This window comes from Mastigoproctus giganteus, chromosome 14, assembly GCF_048544385.1.
Source record: "Mastigoproctus giganteus isolate SK-2022 chromosome 14, ASM4854438v1, whole genome shotgun sequence".
NCBI classification, from domain to species: domain Eukaryota; kingdom Metazoa; phylum Arthropoda; class Arachnida; order Uropygi; family Thelyphonidae; genus Mastigoproctus; species Mastigoproctus giganteus.
Genome location: NC_143588.1, coordinates 84,984,929 through 85,007,987, shown reverse-complemented (window position 1 = coordinate 85,007,987; position 23,059 = coordinate 84,984,929). Strand labels below are relative to the sequence as shown.

The window sequence follows — 23,059 nt, the reverse complement described above, 5'->3', positions numbered from 1 at the left end:
GCCATCACTTCTCCAGGTAAATGATGCAAAAGTACCTGGCCGCCCACATGGTGCAACAAGAAACATGATTCACTGGACCAGATGACTTTCTTCCAATCACTCAAGGTCCAGTTTCAATGCTTGCGTGCCCATTGTAGGTAGGCGCCATTTTCAGCAGGGTTCGATGTACTGTGTTGTGACACATTACATCACCAGCATTCCAATTACCGGCTAGTTGTGCCACAGTCGTTCTTCTATTGCCACGTACCATCCGAGAGAGCTGTCACTCACCTTGAGCATCGATAAGCCATGGTTGTCCGACACCTCGCTAGCGGTTCGTGGGGTTCCCTCCTCGGACCACTTTCAGTAGGTACTAACCACGACTGACCATGAGCACCCTACCAGCCATGCCGTTTCGGATATGCTCTGACCCAGTCATCTGGCCATTACAATTTGGCCTTTGTGAAACTTGCTTAAGTCCGTGTCCTGACCCATGCACATGCCATAGTTCACCTGCAGTTGTTTCGATTTGCATAACGACTTGTTGGACCATGTTTTGGCTCATCAGTGTGTGTGTGTGTGTGTGTATATATATATATATTTTTTTTTTTTTTTCTATTATTATTTTTTTTTAATATTATTCTCTTCTTCAGTTATGTTAGATATGTCACTTAATGGATATTGGATAATGAAAAATTCTAAATTCTATGATAGATATATAGTAAACTATCACACTTACACACTCACAAATGGAGAGTTGAAGTGCAAAGAATAACATTCAAAATGTTTTCATATAAATTAAAAAATTCCTTTGTGGGCACCTGGAGCAATAGCAGCAGTTCTACAACTGGAAAAGTACTTTTAACAAATTTTAATTACCTTCATTCTTATCATCGTTTAAGAGGTTCTGAAACTCTGCATGAAATATTTCCAAATGTTTTTCAATTAAAACCTTTTCACAAGTTTTGGCTAAAACATCAAGGGTAGTCTCGTGAAGATATAACTGAACACGCCTTTGTTCTTCTAAAAGCCTTTGTTCTGCCTACATAAAAAAGAAATACAAATGTTATGAAATAAATTATGCTGTTCAATGACGTAATATAAAACAGGGCAGTTTTCATGAATATTAACTGCAATAACAATAATGAAAAAGCTGAATTAATCAATGTTACTGTAATGCACATACTGAATATGTAAGAAGGGGGGAAAAATTCTGTTTTTGCTGTTAATTACTGATGTGAGCTGATATAACAATTTCCAACTGATTTCACATAGGACAAAAAAAAAAAAAAAAAATCAGTATTAAATTACTGCTTTATGTTCTGCTCTGATCTCCTATTGATATATATTTATTATTTAACTTTAAGACATCACCAGTTCCTATAATGCAGAACAATTCAAAACAAAATACTTTCATAAATCAACATTTATTATTGTTGGAAATTACAAGGATGGTCAAAAGATCTCTGAACCCTACATTCTTGATATCAGTCCCACAAGTGACACAGTGGATACCAATTAAACAGTATTTTTTCCCAGACCTTCACTAGTTTGTGTTAATCAATGCCAATAGTTTCTCCAATTTAGTTTAGGAATATCTATCGGCAATGATAGCACAAACATGGCATCTCTTACACAGTTTCCAAAAAAAAAAAAAAAAAAAAAGAAACACCATGTTAAATCAAGTGACCCATAAGGTAAGGAACATTATATACTGCTGTCTTTAAAATAAAGTATCTCGACCCATCCATTAGTGAGATAGTATATTACTGAGAAGTTTCTTGCACCCATACAAAAATGAGGTGCATTATTTGCTGGAAGATGAAATCAGCAAAATATTCATGAAGTTTGGAGACAAAACCACAATTATTCAACATGTCCAGGTAAAATATTCCTGTTGACCTTTCCTGTAATAATAATAAAATAAAATTAATTAAATTAAATTAAAAGAAAAAGTTTTCTGATGTGAAATCCCACAAAGTGTTTTGTGTCATTTCACATCAGAAGACATCGTTTTCGTCTTGTTCATGCTTAATGGTGGAGATTTTCACTGTTCCACACTCAACTGCTGTGGTGGCCAACTTTCCTGATCCAGTGAAGTGAAAAGTGATTATGCTGTTGAAAATATGTATTGTCTTGCCATCCTTTTGCACTTTCAGCTGAAATCACAGAAAAATTCATATTCCTTGTTGTTTTTTTCCATTTCAACACTAGCACTACATACAACCTGTGAAAAGTTGTATACAGTGCTTCTAGAGAACATGTCAAAATGTTGTCTGAAGCATATTCTGTTTATGGCTACATTTGTTAAGGATTTTGTAGGCTTCACAAAAAAAAAAAAAAAAAAAAAAATCTTTTCTTATACATTATATTGTTTCAATAGTGGCATGGGGTGACCTAGACTCCTTCCCCTTACAAACAGCCTTTACCTTCAAAACTGTTTAAATATAAATTAACACCAGTTGTATTGGATCATTTTATAGCTTATATGAAAGTCACGTTAATCACTAAATTTGTCTCTGCAAAATGAATGACAAATTGCATTTTCCCATAGAGAAGCCTTACAGCCTTAAATATAACACTATTTTGGTCCAGTAGAAATGAGAAATTACATTTCTGGTGGGTATTTAAAATAAAAATTCAGTTTATCATATCTATCATTTGGAATTTCAGAATTTACTGCCATATTTATGAACAAAAGTATTTACTTATTTTTGGATCACCTCGTATTTTGGTTCTCATATACAGGGTAGGTGATCCAAAAAGAAGTGAATACTTGTGGAATGGAGGATCATGGCTTATATCCCCAGGAGTAAGCCACAATTGATACACTGAATCTTTAGGTCAAAGAAATTTAATGAGTTGGACTTAGACTAATCATTTGCTAAGGGACTACTCAAATGGGCAGATAGATGCAACTTGAACACTGATGGAAACTATTTAAAGAAGCCTACTGAAATATACATGTTTTCTCACAAACACTTCTAGGTTACAGTAATGCTAATTTTATTATTTTATGCGATTACTTTATTCTAGTAATATGATGAATTATTCTGGTTCATAATGAAATGGTGGAGATTTTATATATTCAAATTCTATTAATTCAAATCAAGCTTAATGTTACATTATTAACTACTTTTCAAGTATTTGGAGCAGGAATCTGAAGATTTTTATTGGTAAACAACTTATCAAAAGAAACAAATTTTAGCAGATTACATAACAGAAAATGAAAATCCAAACAAGGAACTTTTAAATTAGCACTAACCTACTGACACACACGCACTCACTCTCACTCTCTCTCTCTCTCAGGTATTTCATGGATAATGAAAGTCAAAACCATAAATCAGAAGAACTAGTCTGGCTGAAGAAGATATTCAGCAATCTGGATAGCAGATTTCTTGCCTGCCATTTATGTAAATATTAGAGAGAAAAATTGCAGACAAAACCTTTTAACACTGGATGGAACCATTTCCACAAGCACAATAGACAATGGGTTCACAGTTGTATAGTAATCCACTAGCCTCTCACAATCATGAAAGCAAAATAGTAATCCATTTGTGATGGTGTAAAGAAGAGTGGAAATGGTTGATGAAGAATTAGAAACATATAATGTAGTCATAAATCAGGGTTTCCATTGCTAAAATAATGGATGCACAAAGGTGGGGAGGAAGCTACACAAAGAGATGAATACTGAATGCAACCTGCCTTTGGACACATGTGGTATTGGTATTCCGGTACAGAGATTGTTGTTCTGGTGCATGGAGTCCTCTCATTATTCTGGAGGGTGAAGCTGAACTTTAGGTGAACTGGAACAAACCATATTCATCCAAATGTTCAGATACACCCTGCACACAGCACTAATGGAATAAACTCCACAAGGTGGGGAGTTCATTAAAATGGTCAATCACTTTTTGATTAGATATCTATTCTACAATTATCTGCTCTAAATTTGTTCCCTTTTATTATACATCATGTGGCTAAATGTAATATGCCCTTGATGCTTGGTTTAGTTAAAGCTATAAAAACCTTAATCAAGTCACCCAGTAAAAACACTCAATTAGAGAACAAGTTTTTCTTGTTCAAAATATCCCTTTTCTCTGTATACTCTCAAATGGACCCACATCTTTTCTAAAAAGGGATCACCAAGCCTCCATGTAATATTCAAAATATGGCCTAATGCTTTATAAAATGCAATAATTTCCACTTTGTCTCTCCAGAATTTGTAGTTCTGCCTGGATGATTTTGAGGAATCAAACATCATGTAAAGAGTTTCATTATTTTTTTTTTAAGTTTTTATTTCTACAATGTAATTCTATATTATTTCTATAATGGAAGTTCTTACATCATTGACAGAACCACATGAGCTGTCCTAGTAGTGTATCTACATTGCTCAGCAAACTAAATATCAGATATCATAGTTAATAATCAAAAGTATTTAATACAGCTAATAAAATAACACTTCTATGCACTGACTTCTGCAGTCAACTGTCACAGGATACTGTGTTTTCTCCAGTGCAGTTGACAGAAAAAGTTAATGCAAAAAAGCATGCTCTGCTAATATGTGAATGGCACCCCCTCCCTCCCAGTTAATATCTGGCAAATTAAAGTGCTCCATAACAAGATATTGGCAGTTATAGGTATCTACTGAATATATTTGGCTTTTTATCTACATGTTGCTTGGCAATTAAAAGCATAAAGCATAACCTCTCCTTTGTCTATCCTTCTTGCACACATTGTATTCATCATATTCAAACTCTGCATCCAGTAAATAATAATATGACAATGGTGGTATTATTCTGATAATGCACGCATTTGTTGACTCAACTAGCATGTTGAATTATAATTTATTTATATTCTCAGAATTAGTATACAAACATGCAAGAACATCCATCTCTTTCCCTTTTTTTTTTTTCATGTTTGCTGTTACTCTAACATGTCCCCTATAAAAAAATACCTACAGCAGTATTTGCTCCAGGAATTTCAGCTGGAGAGGTTAATTTCAGCACTCTGGACAAATTTTCAATAATTCCTTATTACTTTCCCCACTGTACTTAATCTACCTAGGATTTTAACCACCATTAATGTTATCCCCATCCACCCAAATAAAGGTTTCACATTTTCCAAAGCACCTAATTTGTTACCCCTTCTGGTAACAAGTACAGGCCATGCCAAGAAAAATTTTACAGAACAAGCCCGGTACAATCGCTCCCTCTCCTATCGCACCTGGATAAAATTTCGGAAACTCCTAACTGGCGACTTTTTCTCAACATCTTACAACTTTGAAGAATAGGATTCCAGGTGACAATGCTTAATATTGTTAGAACCTACTGAATAACAATATCACCTTTTGTTTCCTTAAAAGATTCTTAAAAGGAATATATTAACTATGGTCACTGGCAAACATATACCCCGGTTTCTACTTCATCTATACTTATCACACAATATATTTCTAGTTTCTCTGACAACTGAACCACCCAGAACTACAACTTCTTGTGGGACAAACACCCTCTGCTACTGGTCCTCCTCACAGAGCCAGTTAAATGACTTCTTTTTTTCTGTCATGCTCTTAAGCACCACCATGACCTTCTAGAGTTAGCTTGAATACAAAGACCAAAAGGCATAGTGAGTACAAAGTGAGTACCTGCAGTAATTCTCCAATAATTCATACTATCCAGGGTCAAAATATTCTCACTAGATTAGCAGTCAGATAATTACAGCTAAATTTCTAATTAAAAACCAGAAGAAATTACAATATACAATACTATGATACACTACAGCGTGATACACACAATAAAACCACACGTCTCCTACTTTACACTTGTATCCAAAAGTGATACCAACAAAGAACTCCCCACCATCTGATTATCTTAACTGTGCACAAAATAAACCTTCATAATCATGTTGCAACCTAATTGTTTAAACTAGCAAGTATACTGCTAGCAATCTTCTGATAGTCCTTTGATTTATAAATACCTATGACTTTTTTTTGCAAGAAGTTCTGATTTGTGGGATGTCAAACATCACTACAGAATTCAGTCTTACTTATCTCAAGAAATTTCGACAGTACATGCCAAAACAGCCTCCCTCTGCATGCTTTAAAATGTTTCATTAGTTCCTGTCTCATATATAACAGTGGAAGAAGAAGTTTGCTTGGAGAAGCAAGTAGAACTGATGATGTTTTGGCTTCTGGATGAGATTAGTCAACTTTTTGGTGACAACTTTCTAATCCAATGATCAGATTATAACTATTAACTAATGATTACAGTATTTTTCAGGCTGTAACAAGTTTCCTTAAGTGTACAGAAAAGGTGATCAGAACCAAGTATAACAAGTTAATCTATAGAACTCCTTTTATACTAATCATTCAGCTGTCAATGAGGAATCTCCTTTCCAATGGATCATATGTAATACTCAATGCACTGATTAAATCATTTACATCAGTACAGAACATAAGAGATCTCTCCTTGGAGTAGAAGGGAATTAATTCTTCTCTCTTCCTATACTAAGCAAATGCAATAATAACATTACCATTATTATCATTAATAATTAATATGATCATATAATAGCTTAATAATAATAACAACACAATGATAAATTAACAATTCAAATATCTACTCTTCATTACTTTGAGATATATATTCTGTATGCCAACTTGGTGCACTACAGCAATTTTGTAATGCCACTTTCTGGAAACTGTATATATGGGGGGAGGAGGGAGACTGACAGTGGTTTGACAATCCCATCAGATTGGCAGATAAGGAATAAACCTTGTTGACAGTTTTCAGATAGCAAAAAATCAGGTATACTAATGTTCTGTGTATATCTGAAGTGCAGATTGCATTTTTTTTTTTTTTTTTTTTTTTATTAGAAAAAAAGTGATGAACAGAAATTTATCTGCATACAGTTTTTATGGAAGGAAGTTTTAAGAGATATTTTTGAAGATTAAGACATTTTAATCACCTGAAATAATGTTATTTATAATTATTCAAAAATAAATAAAAATACAACCCCTCCTCGACTTATGATAATCCAGACTTAAGATTATCATAATTGACTACCTTCACCACCTGGGCAGTGGTATTAAAAGAAGTGTCCACACTAATAGCCCATGAAATTGACCAAAATTATCGATTTCGTGTTAGATGCATTGTTTCTAAGAGTTAATTCTATGTACCCGTATTTGAAATACCCCTCTATCTACATACATAAATCATGCCTGGGGGGGGGGGAAAGAAACATCCATCTGTTTTGAAGCCTAGCAACAGATTGAGACAAAATACAACAAATTCTAATGATAAATTCAAATGATAAATGCATTATGTATATAAAAAACGGATGTCCGACTTACAACCAATGACTGTAGTTGTTGGAATGAACTCAATCATAAGTCGAGGAGTGCTGTATATATTAAATGTTGAAAATAAGTGTAATCAATTAATGAATTTTATGAAATTAAAAACATTGTTATATTACATTACATTCAGTAATGTAATAATTGTTTAAGGGGTTTCAGCCCTATACCCCTTTTTAGTCTTTACTGCTGTTTCATTCTTCTATAAATTTCACTCTTCAGCATTTAAAAATCAGATAAATGAAAATATCTTCCTTATACAAATAAGGAAGCAGTTATCTTTATAAACTACTTATACTATATGCAGACAATTTTAAAATTAACTGAACAAGTTTATCACATCTTTAATTTTAAAAAATCTTCCATTACTTTTAGAATCACTTCTGAATATCCTTAAAACAATATATTTTTAAATGTGTTGAGAGAAAAACAATGTAGTTATTCATCATGAGTTAATTAAATGTGAATAAAATTTAATTAATTTTATTAATAAAATGAATTGATATTAAATGAATTTCGTTTAATATCTTTTTAGAGTTACATAACTTATGTTATGTAATTCTAAAATTGAATTGAATTCTTTACTTATATTATTTCATTATTGAATCCTGTCATAAGGATTCAATAATGGAATCTGATAGCTGTATCTAACTTTAGCTTTTTTTTTTAGTCATCCATACTGAAAACTTAGGAACAGCACCAAATCTTACCCAATTAGGCCCAATAACAAGAAAGACAAAATCTATAGTACCATGCATGGGTTGAAGGCTAAAAGACAGATGATACCGGTTAGCATCAAACTTGAATTTTTGTAGAATGCAGTTTGAGAAATACAAGGGAAGGAAGTTTGTTCCAGAGAACAGAAGTAGAAAGAATAAATAAAGAGGAGGAAAAGTTGGCTTGGTGAGTTCGAAGTTGACAATGAATGGATACTATTCATTCTAACTGTCTGCAATATGTGTTCAAACTGATTTGGAAAAGAGGGGGAAATTACAAACCAATTCAGAAAATACTGCCGTTTCTTTTCCTATCAGGCATGCTGCTTGTTGGGTTAGGATCACCCTTCTGTCTTCTTCTTGGCCATCCTCTACTTTGTTTGCCCACTAGTCATTATCCATACTATTTATATGCTTTTTCATTCTTTTTTTTTTTTCTATTAAATATCCATTCATAGCTTGAATTTTACATTATTTACTGATTTCCTCACTTTTAACTTTATTTCTGGTGTTTTGTTTTTGCTATCGTCCCTCTTGTCTCAGCTACACATGTTATTATAGTTTTTATTGTTATTTTGTATATTTTAACTTTAACACCCTATCAGATATTCGGATAGTTGCAAATTATATTATTTAATTCCCTGCTATTCTACTCACTTTCAATGCTTGTTCATCTACTTCTTTATGAGTTATTTCTGAACTATTCATCTATATTCTTTACTTAAAGTTCGTTACTTGTTCTATCATTTTCCCTTCTAATTAACAGCCATAGGGGAACCATCCAATCTAATTCTTTTTTCGAATGGATATTTCCATATTACACTCTTCTGCTTTATGAAAATTATGTAGCATTCTTTGCAAAAAAATTTATTTTCTGCCATTAGTACTGCATCATCTGCATAGCAGATTATATTTTAATTTTTTAAAATTCTAATTCCTTTATTTACTCAATTTACTTCATTAATTAATTCATCCATTATCAAGCTGAGGAGAGTTGGACTCAGCAAGCTGCCCTGTCTCATTCCATAGGTAATTTCTATTTCTTCTGTTTTGATTATGCAGCTATTGTCTATATGTAGCTGATTAATTCTATTAATTGTTCCGAACTTTGCATAGCCTTTAAGATTTCTATTACATCTTTTATTGTAAAATGTACAAAACCACGTAAATTGGTCTATTATACTGTAATGATTTTTCTATTATCTGCTTTATCATAAATATTACATCTATGCATGATCTACTTTTCCTAAATCCTTGCTGCTCATCACTTAATTCTAAAAGTTCATTTAATTTTTCTGATATTATATACAGTTTCAATGAGGAGGTTTAATAAATTTATACCCCTATAATTTTCTGGCAATTGCTTACCTCCTTTTTTTATATATTACCTCCTGTTTCAATAAAATTTTATTAATTCTGTAGTTAGCTTTTCTCCTGCACATTTTAGTAACTCATTATTTATTTTATCTATACATGCACTTTCCTATTTTTTAGTTTTCTATGAAAACTAAAGAAAATGCATGCAACAGAAAATTAATATCTACGAAACAGACTGGAGACTTTATAAGAGAAGGTTCATTAATTAATCTGACTGTCCTTTGTTGAATGGAATCCAGAAGCTTGAGAGTAGTTTTGGCGGTACCACCCCAGATGTGGGAACAATACTCCATGGTAGGGCAGATCTGAGATTTGTATGGAGTGAGTAGAAGAAAGAAAACCTAGTTCTTTCTCTCTTTTTTTTCATGCAAAGGAAGCAATATTTGATGTGCTTATGAAAAGAAATATGAAGTCAGTGTACACGATCTTTTCTAGAAATCTTAAATGTCATCAAAGATGAGCAAAGGAGATTGCTCATCTCTGACATAAGACAGAAATGACCTTTAGGACTGTACTTAACTGTCTTTGCTTAAGGATTACTTGGAGATCAGAAAGAAATTGGTGGTGCATTGTGGAGAAGTTGAAGCTGTTTGTGCAGGACATGATTTCTTAAACTGGAAAGTAGAACATAGTGTGTCATCATCAGCAAAACTATGGATAGGATTTCCACTCAGTGGAAGAAATTCTTTAATATACAAGAGAAACAGAGAAATGAACCTGGGAGAACACAAGATTAGTAGAGAGGTTAAAAGAGAACCATCTATCATCACCTGTTAGTGGTCAAAGAAAACTGGATATGCAATGGGGGAAAAAAACATCATCAATTCATTCATAAGATGGAGCTTGTTTAGAAGACTTATGGCAAACATGATCAAGAAGTCTTAGAAATGTTCAGAGAGAAATAAACCTGCTTGAGTTTTTAACCAAACTTTTTCACTGAATTTGCCCAAAAATGAGTAATGTATGCCAATATGCTACCAGTGGATCAACGCTGGTGGAATTCATACTGACAATCATTGATTAGGTGGAAAGTTGTGACAGTGAAGAGTGGCAGTTGGATTTCTCCACTACACATTTGGCATATTATTTTGGAACTGGCTAGATATGAGCAAATTTCAAAGTAGAAGGAAAAATACCAGTGGAATAAAAGAGGGTAAAAAGGTAGCACAACAGAATAGGAGCAAGCTCAGAAGCACAGGTTTTGAGAACGGGGGGAAAGGGGGAGAGGGAGAGAGACCACAGAACCCAGAGATTTCTTATTATCTAGATTGATCAGAATTCATCTAACATCCTTCTGCCAGAATACCACAGGAGGCATTGAGTGTAGCGTACTGGGTATGACGGGAGGTGGTTTATCAAGACCAATGATACAAGAGTGGTGGGGGGGGGGGAAACAGAATTCTAATAAATCAGCTTTGTCAAGTTGAGGATGCAACAGAACCAACCGGTTATAACAGAGTCGGGAATATTGATAGACAGAAGTTGCAGCCAACAGCTTTGGTCTGGATAAGAAGCAAGTCTTCTATTCTTAGTCTGTTCAAAATTGAATTTGGACTGATTAATAATTGCTTTACAATTGTTTTGAGCTTTAGTGTAAGCAAAAAATGAAGCTGGATATTGACAACATAATTGCAATATACTACATTCTTAGCTGCAGCAGCCTTAACACATTTGTCGGAAAACTGGGGAATGATATTTTAAGACAGAATGCAGAAAATGGACTTCATCCCAGGAATAATTTTACTGACATGATCTGAGCAAGCATTAAAATCTGAAAAAAAATTGAGACAGAAGCTTTAAACAATAATACAACCAAAGAAAAGAACAACAAAAATCACACAGATCATCCCATTTTTCATTCTTGCAAAAACAATGCAAAAACATGTAAAAACAATATAAGGCCATGAGAGAGACTCCACTGAAAAAGTTGTGACCTGTAGTGCACAACTTTTCCAGTACCAAATAGTGTACCAAGTTGTGACCTGTAGTGCACAAAACATTAATGTTGACCGCGTACTTTGTTTGTTTGTTGGTGAGAGATATATCAAGGGTGTTGGGTGTGTGTGTGTTCAGGATTGTCTGAAATTCCGGTAGGTAAATGAACAAGATGTGTGAGGTCATAAGTAACTGAAAATGCTTCTGTGTAACTAGAAAACTGAAGTTTTCTATTTACACATAACCAGATGATGACATGGTACCCATAATAAGTTGAATAGACATCACTCATACTACATGATGGAAGAGATGAGGTTGCCAAAGCTTGCTCTCAAAACTAGACCAGATATGAGTTTCACCACAAGACTCCATTTATATATACTGGAGGATTATTGATAGTTACTTTTATTTTGTTCACTTATTGAAGATGATTTCAATTGAAATTTTATATTTAGAACATTAAAATCACCAAGGAAAATCACTTCACTATTGAAAAATGTTAGATTGGAGGAAGCTGAGCTTCAAAGAAAGGAGGTGAAAGAGCTCAGTGTGATTAGTGGAGGTTTACTGATAGTTACTTTTTATTTTATTAATTTATTTAAGATGAACTTAACTGAAGTTTCAGATTCATGTGCAGAGGTTTATAAGCATTCCAGTCAAGATCAATGAAAAAAAAAAAAAAAAACTTTAAATATATTAATACTGTATAAGAATATGTATGTGCACAAAAAATAGGATGTATTCTAAAATCCAATACAAGAAAAAAATTATTTTATTTATTTTTTTTTTTTTGGTAGTTGTTGGCGCATCGGCTTCTGTGGCCATAGTGCACCTCCCAAGGTTTTTGCAGTACTTTGATCCAAGCCCGAGGCGGGATTCGAACCCGCGACCTTTGGGTTGCCAGGCAGGCACTTTATCCACCTGGCTAGCCCGGTCGTCAAAAAAATTATACAAATGAGTCCTATTCTAAATGTTATGGAGTTTAATAGTAAAAAATAATAAAAAAATTAATAAGAATAAGCATACATAATTAAAATATTTATTCATACTAAGTATATGTCTGTTTATATTTATTATTTTTTAACATTCAAAACACAGCTATTCAGAATAATCCTTATTTTGATCTCTAGAATGTTCCAGGATTTTTTTTCATACTTTTGAAACATTCTGCATATTGAGCAACAAACATATCTTACCTTTTTCATGTATTCAGTAACAGGATTTTGCCTCAAAAATTCCATACTTTCTCTAGTATAAAACCTTTCGGTATCCTCCAGAAATGTATTTTCAAAGGCCTCTTTATATATTGACAGGTTTTGCCCTTTTGCTGCCGGGTCATCTTCATTTAACCCCAGTTCAACTAAATTTGGAAGGGAGGAGGAGAAAAAGGTCTCAAAAGTCATATAATAATAGCACAGTATTGGAATTTAGCTCTGTAGTGCAAATACCAAGTTGGCAATCAATACTTGCAATACAGAAAATGTATGAAAATTGTTATCAGTCATTTACAATGCATACACATAAAAAATTAAAAGTTCATATAGTTAATTTACATTAAATGTAACAGAGCTTGTAAGAATTGCAATTCCCAGCTACCATATGTTGTAAGATATAATAACTGAGTTTCTGGTTAAAGTATTTATTCTCTAGTCAGGGGTTCATAAGCTTTTTTTTTTTTTTTTTTTTTTTTTTTTAGGAGCATTAACAATTAAGGCCATATTGCTCCAGGATATGTGGTGGTCATTCCCTGACCTTTCCGCATCCGCCATATTTGGTGGTCACGGGCTCGAACCCAGGTCTAATCAAGTAATCAAGAAGCGTGTGCTATGCACTGCTGCTCCTGCCCACCTGGATACGGAAGCGCCGGTTCATAAGCTAAGCACCTTCTTATTAATAATAAAAAAAAAAAATCCACAGCCAAAGGAACCAAAGATATAATCACACAGAAAAATAAAGACTATACGGATGATATCTGCACACCTCCCAATTTACAGTAAATAATACTTTGCTAATCATAGTGTGTGTGTGTGTGTGTGTGTGTGTGTGTGAGAGAGAGAGAGAGAGAGAGAGAGAGAGAGAGAGAGAGAGAGAGAGAGAGAGAGAGAGAGAGAGAATTATTGGTTAGCCTTTGTTCTTGCTATAAAGGCTGTGGTGTTTCAGTGACATCTCCTTTATTTTAGTGTTATGTGGCAGAAACTCAAAAGTAATCATCCCTAGCAATAACAAAAAAGTGTCTCCTTTGATGACAGAGATCTCTATAAATTGATCTTCACAATTTCCAACTCATAATGATGATGTTATGATACATCTTTGACAGCTGCAGGAGGCTAGCACCTTTCTCCTTGTAACAAATAAGACAGAGCAAGCAGAAACACATGTGGATGCGCTTTCTGGAAGTCTGCAAGGAACACGGTGTTGTTTTTTGATTAGTTACAGTAACTTATTAAAATCTGCTTTGGACTAAATCAAAAAGCCTGGGGATAAACTTTTTGTTCTGCCAATTTAGTGGATTTTTGTGACAAAATGAGTTGATATTTAAATACAGTTCTACGTCAACAATGCTGGATACTCTAAAATTTACTATTTGAAACATGACAAGATGTACCATAGAAGAATCAAATTTCTGCCAAATGAAGTTGGATTTAATGTAGCTAGGTGATCTTCTCACAAAAACCAAACAGCTATTCAGTTCACATACCTTCAATACTCAGTTTCATTTACCTGTAACTTCTCAACATGATCAGGAAGCAAAATATAATTATAATTAGAGAAACCTTAAAAAATGAGGATGGCTGCAAAGAGAACAAAAGGGTATTCAGATACTGTATACCCTTTGATTGTAGCACTTTTTTTCCTTTGTGGGGGGGGGGGGGTAACACAGAGGATACAGACTAACCTGTTAATATGATAGTACAAAAAGTCCTCAAAGATATTTTAAAAACAATTCTGAAATTTTTAACTGGATTGAAGTTGCTGTTCCAAATCTGTCACATTGTTCCTAAGTGTGTGTGAGTATTGAAAGGGGAATCTTAATTGATCTTAAGAGTTTCCCAGTCAACAACTCTGAGTAATGATCGAAGTTCCAAAACTAATGCAGTTTATGTATGTAGGGACTGGGGCATGTCAAACTCAAACTGATCTCTTAAACCAGGGGTTCTTAACCTGGTGCTCGCAAGCACCATTGTGCTCATCAAAAAATAAATTTTGCTCGCGACTGATTCTAAAATGGATGCTTGCAAGCACCTTTGCTTAAGCAAAAAAATTTATATATAAATCTTTGTATTTAAAAAAGGTGCTTTCTGTTTCTCAACTTTCTGCGATATTCTGCAAAAAATCCATGCCAATCTTCACAAAAAAAAAATTTTCTTTTGTTAGTGATTGGAGGAAAATTATATATTTCGTGACTTTTTAATCTCAAAAACAGCCAAGGTTTGACACTGATGGTATTATTAAAATTTTTTCTTGTTAATTATTGTTAATTTAACATTTATGTAGTAAGAATTTTTTTACAAAATACAGTACAATCAGTCCTCGTACAGCACGATAGTCATGTTTCTAAGAAACCCTCGTGCAATGCAAAATCATGCAATATAAACAACAGGCCCTATGGGAAAAATAGGGTTAGGTGCCGACCACCCAAGATTGAACACACATTTGAAACCAAAACATTACCAAACACAATAAAGTAATAAAATATTGCTAATGCTTTTGCTTCTATCGTAAGCAAACTTGTTTTTTGTTATTTGGTTTTTAGGAGCATTAGCAACTAAGGCCATATTGCTCTGGGATATGCGGTGGTCATTCCCTGACCTTTCCGCATCCTCCGTATTTGGTGGTGACGGGCTCAAACCCCGGTCTAATCAAGGAGCATGTGCTACGCACTGGTGCTTCTTCCCACCTGGCTATGGAGGCGCCTAACTTGTTTTTTGTTTGATTTTCTATCCAAACAGATGACAGCCGTTCCATCTCTTCCAATTCTTTGTGTCTTAGTCTAATGGATTTTAATTACACTTTGGGTTGTTCCTGCTATTAAAGTTGTTTTTATTTTTCTCTGCATTCTTTGTAATTCTCAGCGTTGCCTCATTTAGGCCTGTAGCGTCCCTCAGGGTTCAGTATTGGGTCCATTATTGTTTTCTGTATTTATAAATGATATTGATGATGGTATATCAAGCTTAATGTCCAAGTTTGCAGACGACACAAAGGTTGGCAGGATTGTCAAGGACACTACTGACACTATGCTGCTGCAACAGGATCTGGAAAGGTTGAGCAGATGGGCTGAGAGGTGGCAAATGAAGTTTAACATTGACAAATGTAAAGTACTACATATGGGAAACAGCAACCCCAGAGCAACGTATCAACTCTGTGGTACTACACTGATAGTGGTAGAGAATGAAAGGGACCTGGGGGTGGTTGTGCAGGCAGATATGAAGTTTTCTGAGCAGTGCAGATGGGCTGCAAGAGTAGCTCATGGTGTATTGTCGATTATATATAGGAATTTTTCTAGCAGGTATAAGGAGGTGATTATTCCCTTGTATAAGGCAATGGTCAGGCCACATCTAGAGTACTGTACACAGTTTGAAATCGAGTTCATAAAATGGCAGATGTAATATTCAATGAATTATTAAGTAGAATCGAAAGCTGTGTATTTTTTCAATGGCACTTGATGAGTCTACTGATGTTGCAGGAATATCACAACTCGTATTCTGTTCGTTTGATTCAACATGATGGCAGCTGTGAAGATTATTTTGCCACTTACTGGTCATACAACTGGAAAAGATGTATATGACACACTTATGAAATTTCTCACAGTGCACAAAGTAGATCTGAATAAACTTGTATCAATTGTTAGCAATGGTGCACCTTCCATGATAGGTAAAAACAAAGGTCTTATTGCTTATCTTAATAAAGATGAAAGGATACCTAATTTTGTGTATTTTACAGGATCTTGTAAAAAAAAGGCAAAACAATCAAATGGAGAAGTTGGATACAAAAAAAAAAATCACTGTTTGATTCATATTGAGGCCTTGTGTAGTGTCATTGTTAGAAGTGCATGCTAGCATCTTGCCAGAAAAACAGAAAGCTACCTTGATTAGTTCAGCCAGAAACATTCCTTTGAGTAATGAGTTTCAAATCGAGTTCATAAAATGGCAGAGGTAATATTCAATGAATCATTAGGTAGAATCGAAAGTTGTGTATTTTTTCACTGGCACTTGATGAGTCGACTGAGGTTTCAGGACTATCACAACGTGTTTTGTTCGTTTGATTCAACATGATGGCAGCTGTGAAGAAGATTTTTTTTGCTATTTTGCAGCTTACTGGCCATGCAACTGGAAAAGATGTATATGATGAAATTCCTCACAGTGCACAAAATTAATCTGAGTTAACTTGTATCAATTGCTACTGATAGTGTGCCTTCCATGATAGGTAAAAACAAAGGCCTTATTGATTATCTTAACAGAGATGAAAGGATACCTAATTTTGTGCATTATCACTGTTTGATTCCTATTGAGGCCTTGTGTTCAAGAATGAAAGATCAAAAAGAAATTATAGGATGTCTTGAAGTCATTGTTAAAGACAACTATTTTATTGCTAAATCCCTGAATAAGCTACTTCTAAAAATATTTTTGGTAGAACTTCAAGCACCGTATTCTGATCTTATTACACATACAGAGATTCATTGGATCAGTCGTGGAAAGGTGCTCTCCAGAATTTCAGAGGGCTGTTTGAAGAAGTAAAAGCTTTTCTAATAGAAAGCAAAAAAGAAAACCTTTTTAATGAAATTTTTACTGAAGATTTCAAGGTTACACTTTCATTCATGGTTGACATCTTCAGCCATTTAAATGAGTTAAATTTGAGGCTACAGAGAAAAGATAAATTTGTGGTACTTTATATCTGAGGAAAAACTAAGTGTTTCAGAATCAAGTTTTAAAAGGAAATTTGATTTGTTTTCCTACTTTTAAAAAAATGTCTGGAGGAAACTGCTGGGGAGTGCCCATCGTTTGTAATGAATGTAATCAAAGACCTTAGTGGCCAATTCCAAGAAAGATTTGAATACTTGAAAGAGCACCTTCCAAAATTTGAATTAGCGATAAATTACAGAAATTTTGAAATCAGTAACTTGGAACAAATTTTCAATCAAAATGAAGTAACAGCTACAGAGTTAGAACTTGTTGATATCCAGTCATCTTTAGCTCTTAAATGTCTTTTCCAACACAAAACTATTTTAAAAGTCTCTGGTTCTTCCAACTGCAAAAAATTTCCTTTATTACAAGGAGAAGCATTCAAAGTACTTTCTATGTTGGGATCAATATACATGTGTGAAAGTGCTTTTTCATTAATCACATTGCATGTGGAAGAAAATTTGCAATTATCTCTTCATAATGGAGAAATTAATTTCTAAGATTTGTCATCTCTTCCAAGTCAAGGTTCACACTGATAAGGTAATGAATATTAGCATCCAAAAATTTTAATTGAGAAATACAATTCTTGTATGCATAATATGACTAAAAAATTAATTTAAAAAAAAATGCAGCATTTTTAATCTTTAAGCAAAAAAATTTTAATATATGGTGCTCGCACATATTGTAAAGCTGCAAAATCTTGCTTGCTTAAAGCAAAAGGTTAAGAACCGCTGTCTTAAACCCTCCCAAGGACTAATACAGAACATACCCAGATTTGGAATCGATCGCTCTGATTTTACCTTTATGAGTAATGCTCAAATATTGGCAAATTTTATCTAGAGTGAACTTCACTTGAAAAAATATTTCAAAACAAAAATAATCAGTTTACAATGTGGATATACAAGTTTACAAGTGTAGAATCTGTTTTTTTTTTTTATAAAAAACAATTATATATATATATGTATATTTTAATTAATATGATAAATAAAAGTAAAGATGGCAGTTAAATAAACTGGATATGGCATTTGCCATATCCAGTTTATTTAACTCTCTGATGTTTTCTGTTTTTACTCTTTAATACAATCTTTTATATATTATATTATATATATATATATATATATATATATAAAATTACTATTGTAAGAGTATAATTGATACTATATAGGTATTCAAAGTGTATTAAAACATCGGCATAAAAATACTCAGCGGGCCATAAGGCCAAAAGAACCTATAAACACTAAGATAGCCATGTTGGTTTACATTGTTATACCCTAGAAATAAACATATAATTAGCAATAAAATAAAAATATAAAATAGAATAGAATAAAATAATGATTATGCAGCTAATTATTGATAATCGAATACATTGAATGGCACTTTTTCTAGGGCTAACACCATTCAAATAAATCCCACCAATAATTAGCAAGGCTATCTGTTTCCGATTGTTATCTGCCTGTTTAACTAGGTCCAAATAATTACACACAAAGGCAATCTATGCTAAACTTTAAATTTAACAGCAAACAGACAAGATAACAGCCAGCCCGACAGATAGCTTTAAAATGAATATATAGAATATAATTCAGAAAAAAGAGTGCCAACCATAATTTTCACTTCAGATGTGGTGTTTTTTATTTATTTTATACATGTGCAAAAGAAAGCTTATGCTGACATAAGGAAAAAGAAGGTAAGAATAAGTATAGTAATAGCACCTCAATTTCCTTCAAATTGCTCTAATAGATCTTGAGGTATAAAATTTTAGAGTTAGAGAGTAAATTTTAGAGTTAAAAAGTTAGTGAAAAGCAAAGAAAATAGCTTTTTATAATGGTACTTGGGGTATATTGGGAGCGTAACTGCCCAACCCTTTAGTAAGGTATCTTGGTATAACTACAAAGGGCTAAAGGATGGTATTTAATAGACAAAAACAAGATTACAATAATGAAGAAATATAGAATAACAATTGTAGATAATAATATGGAAATAAAAGAAATAACTATTACCAAATGTAAGAATATTTAAATAATTTATCCTATATGATATAGTAATAAATTGCAGACCATCAATACAGAACAGTTAAATTAAAAATAACCAATTACAACAAAAGGAATAAATAGGAATTTTCAGCTTACCATTCTGTACTGAGTATAAAGAATGAATTTTTTGAGCACATGTTACCTATAATAAAACATATAGCAACAACAGTGCCCTCTTAGTTCAGATAATTGCAAGACAAACAAAATAAATTAAAAAATAATTATTAATTTATAAAACCAAAGAAAGCAGTGCCCTCTGAATTTCGTGTAACTTTAAGACTAACTAATAGACTGAAATTATAGTTAATAGTACACTATAAATTTGAACTTTTACAGATAATGTCCTATGAAAATAAATAGTTGGTTCTCAATTTTTTTAGAATAACAGGTAACAAGACCAGTTGAAATGGAATACCCTTAAAAAATATTTTACAAAGTAGATGAAATTCCTTTGTGAAAGATGAAATTGATTACTGCCTTAAGAACAAATACAGGTACAACTTTTTCAATGAGCGTAAGCTATATGTGACATGCTCTAAAGGCAGTGCCTACTATCTACATATGTAGAAGTCCTCAAAATGACTAATGCGATTTTAAATAGCAGTCTTTGTGAACCAGATGATGATTATAGTAAATATTGATTTGAAATACTTATTTAGAACATACTTTAGCAACAAGTATGTTCTAAATAAGTATTTTAGCAACAAAAATGGCTTTGTGAATATGTTTAACGATAAAATCGGCTGGAAATCCGTTATTAATAAGATTAGACAAAGTCTATAAGCGATTCTATGATATTATTACATATTTTTATCAGTCTAAAGCTTTATGAAGCAATGATATTCCTGTGAATTATCTTTGAAATATTAGAATGCCAGCGTGTTAGGCTAATCATTTTAAATCTGAATTCTTTGTGCTTGTGATATACTTTAGTGTATAATATTTTATCTTCTCTGTAAATTTCTATATTTTGATGGGTAGCTGTACTGGTACTATGCTTATTAGTACATTCTAGCTCTAATTCAGGTGAGTAGTGCTCAACTATATTTTCAAGAAAGTTGGATTCATTTATTACTATTAGATCATCTATGTAGCAGTAAAGTATTAAGTTTTTATTTAAGTTTCTTTCAAAATTATGCAAATAGAGGTTAGCAACTAAGCATGATCTGCAGACCCCCATTAAATATGTAGCTATTGAAAAAACATAAGTTAATTAAGCAGTCCCAATAATTCTGTTGGCATGGTAATATGTTTTTGTACTCCTTATAATAATTACTAAATACATATTTTAAGTTATGGGAAATACTAGTAAACAAGTTTTTAAAACTGAATGTACTTATATGTTCAATAGTATTGGAGTTATTTAAACATTCTAATATTGGGGGTGTTATTAAGAATACACCTCCTATATTACTTAATATGATGTTTAGTAGAGATTCCAGTTTTTGATGTGGGAGCTTGGCATAGCTGTTCCTACATGATGTGATAAATCTGAATCCTATTGGGGATTTGTGGAACTAATTAGGTAACCAATGTACACAAGGAAATTTGGTGTTTGGGTTACTTAATTTTAATCTTTTGTGCATGGCCAGTAATTTCTTAATGATGTTGTTACTGTTAGATGTTACCATTTTGTAAGTTGTGGTATTATTGAACTCATTTAATAATGTGGAAGTATAAAAGTTTTTACATATAATGCTATAATTGTTGGTTGCTTTGTTTATTGTTGTTATTATGAACTTAGTTTGCATTTTCTTTAATTGCTGTTTGATTATAGACATATCAAATATCTTTGTAGGTTGTGTTGTTTAGCTTAAAGCCTATATTTTTTTCTATAGCTTCATAGGTGAGAGTAATCCATATGTGGAAAGCTTCCAATCGTGCTTTACGTTTATATGGCAGTTTTAAGAAAATTGTATTAGGTAAATGCGTATTTGTTTATTAATCATATTTAATCTTAATACAAGAAAATTTAATCTTAATAGTTACACGAAATTCAGAGGGTGCTGCTTTCTTTGCTTTTATAAATTATTAATTATTTTTTAATTTATTTAGTTTGTCCTGCAGTTATCTGAACTGAGAGGGTGCTGTTGTTGCTTTGTTTTATAATAGGTAACATGTGCTCAAAAAATTCATTCTTTATACTCGGTACAGAATAGGGTGGTAAGCTGCAACTTCCTATTGTTGTAATTGGTTATTTTTAATTTAACTGTTTTGTAATGATGGTCTGCAATTTATTACTATATCAGATAGGATGAATTATTTTAATTATTATAAAATTCTTACAAATGTCAATTTATTTAAATATTCCTACATTTGGTAATAGTTGTTTCTTTTATTTCCTTATTAGTATTATTATCTATAATTGTTATTCTATATTTCTTCATTATGTAATCCTGTTTTTGTCCATTAAATACCATTTGTAGTTATACCAGGATCCCTTATTAAAGGGTCAGGCAGTTATGCTCCCAGTATATCCTAAGTACCATTATAAAAAGCTAATTTCTTTGCTTTTCACTTTTTCCTTTCTAACTTTAAAATTTTATACCTCAGGATCTATTAGAGCAAATCAAGGGAAATTGAGGTACTATTACTATACCTATTCTTACCTCCTTTCTCCTTATGTCAGCATAACTTTCTTTTGCACATGTATAAAATAAATAAAAAATACTACATCTGAAGTGAAAATTATGGTTGACACTCTTCTTCTGTATTATATTCTGTATATTCTTTTCAAAGCTATCTGTCGGGTTGGCTGTTAAATTTAAAGTTTAGTATAGATTGCCTTTATGTTTAATTATTTGGACCTAGTTAAACAAGCAGATAACAATCAGAAACAGATAGTTTTGCTAATTATTGGTGGGATACATTGAATGGTGTTAGCCCTTGAAAAGTGCCATTCAATGTATCCGATTATCAATAATTAACTGCATAATCATTATTTTATTTTATTATATATATATATATATATATTGTTTTTTATTGCTAATTATGTTTATTTCTAGGGTATAACAATGTAAACCAACATGGGCTATCTTAGTCTTTATAGGTTCTTTTGGCCTTATGGCCTGCTGGGTACTTTTATGCCAATGTTTTAATACACTTTGAATACTATGTAGTACCAATTACACTCTTACAATAGTAATTAGATTACAGACTGATGTAATGTTCAATCTACAATTCATGGCAGCAATTTGATTTGCATACCTTTTACATCTATTCCAATATTTCATAATAGATTATATATATATCAAAAATAAATATCAGTAATAAACAAAATACAGTGCAACCTCAATATAACACGAGCATCAGGGGAACTCCATGTTATATTTAAGTTGCACCCCCCCCCCAAGTTTTTAACATGAATACAAAAAGATTACCTATTAAGTAGGTATTTTTGTGTATGCAAATTTCATTTTGGATGTGTTTTTCTTTTATAATATTAAACAGCAGTGCTTCATATACAGTGAAACTTCTCCTAACGGACACCTCTCTTTAACGGACATCTCTCTACAACGGACATTTTCAGATTCCCCAACTCTCCTCTATTGGTTTTAACGTGTTTTCAGCTTCTGTCTAGCGGACATTCTCTGTAACGGACGCAGACAGGCAATCTGCACTGTTTCGTTTAGATTAGCACTTAATTTGATCTCCCCATAACGGAAAGCAGGTGAGCTCGCGGCACTTTTTCTAAGAACGTTTCTTCCACGTATTGCCTCAATCGTGTGTTTATTTTCTATTTCCGATTCTCTGAATTTTATCAAGGTTTAC

At 32.8% G+C, this 23,059-nt stretch overlaps 1 protein-coding gene across 4 annotated transcripts in view; it reads right to left on the bottom strand.

Moving 5' to 3' along the window:
• The window catches only part of Cul1 (cullin 1), a 440,744-nt gene that overhangs the window by 236,077 nt on the left and 181,608 nt on the right, over positions 1-23,059 (bottom strand). For all 4 annotated transcript variants that reach the window (XM_090389115.1, XM_090389118.1, XM_090389116.1 and 1 more), the window contains 2 exons: positions 12,555-12,718; positions 859-1,021 (listed from right to left, as the gene is read on the bottom strand). In XM_090389115.1, the coding sequence (XP_090245241.1) occupies positions 859-1,021; positions 12,555-12,718 (327 nt within the window). The remainder of the gene's footprint in view (positions 1-858; positions 1,022-12,554; positions 12,719-23,059) is intronic.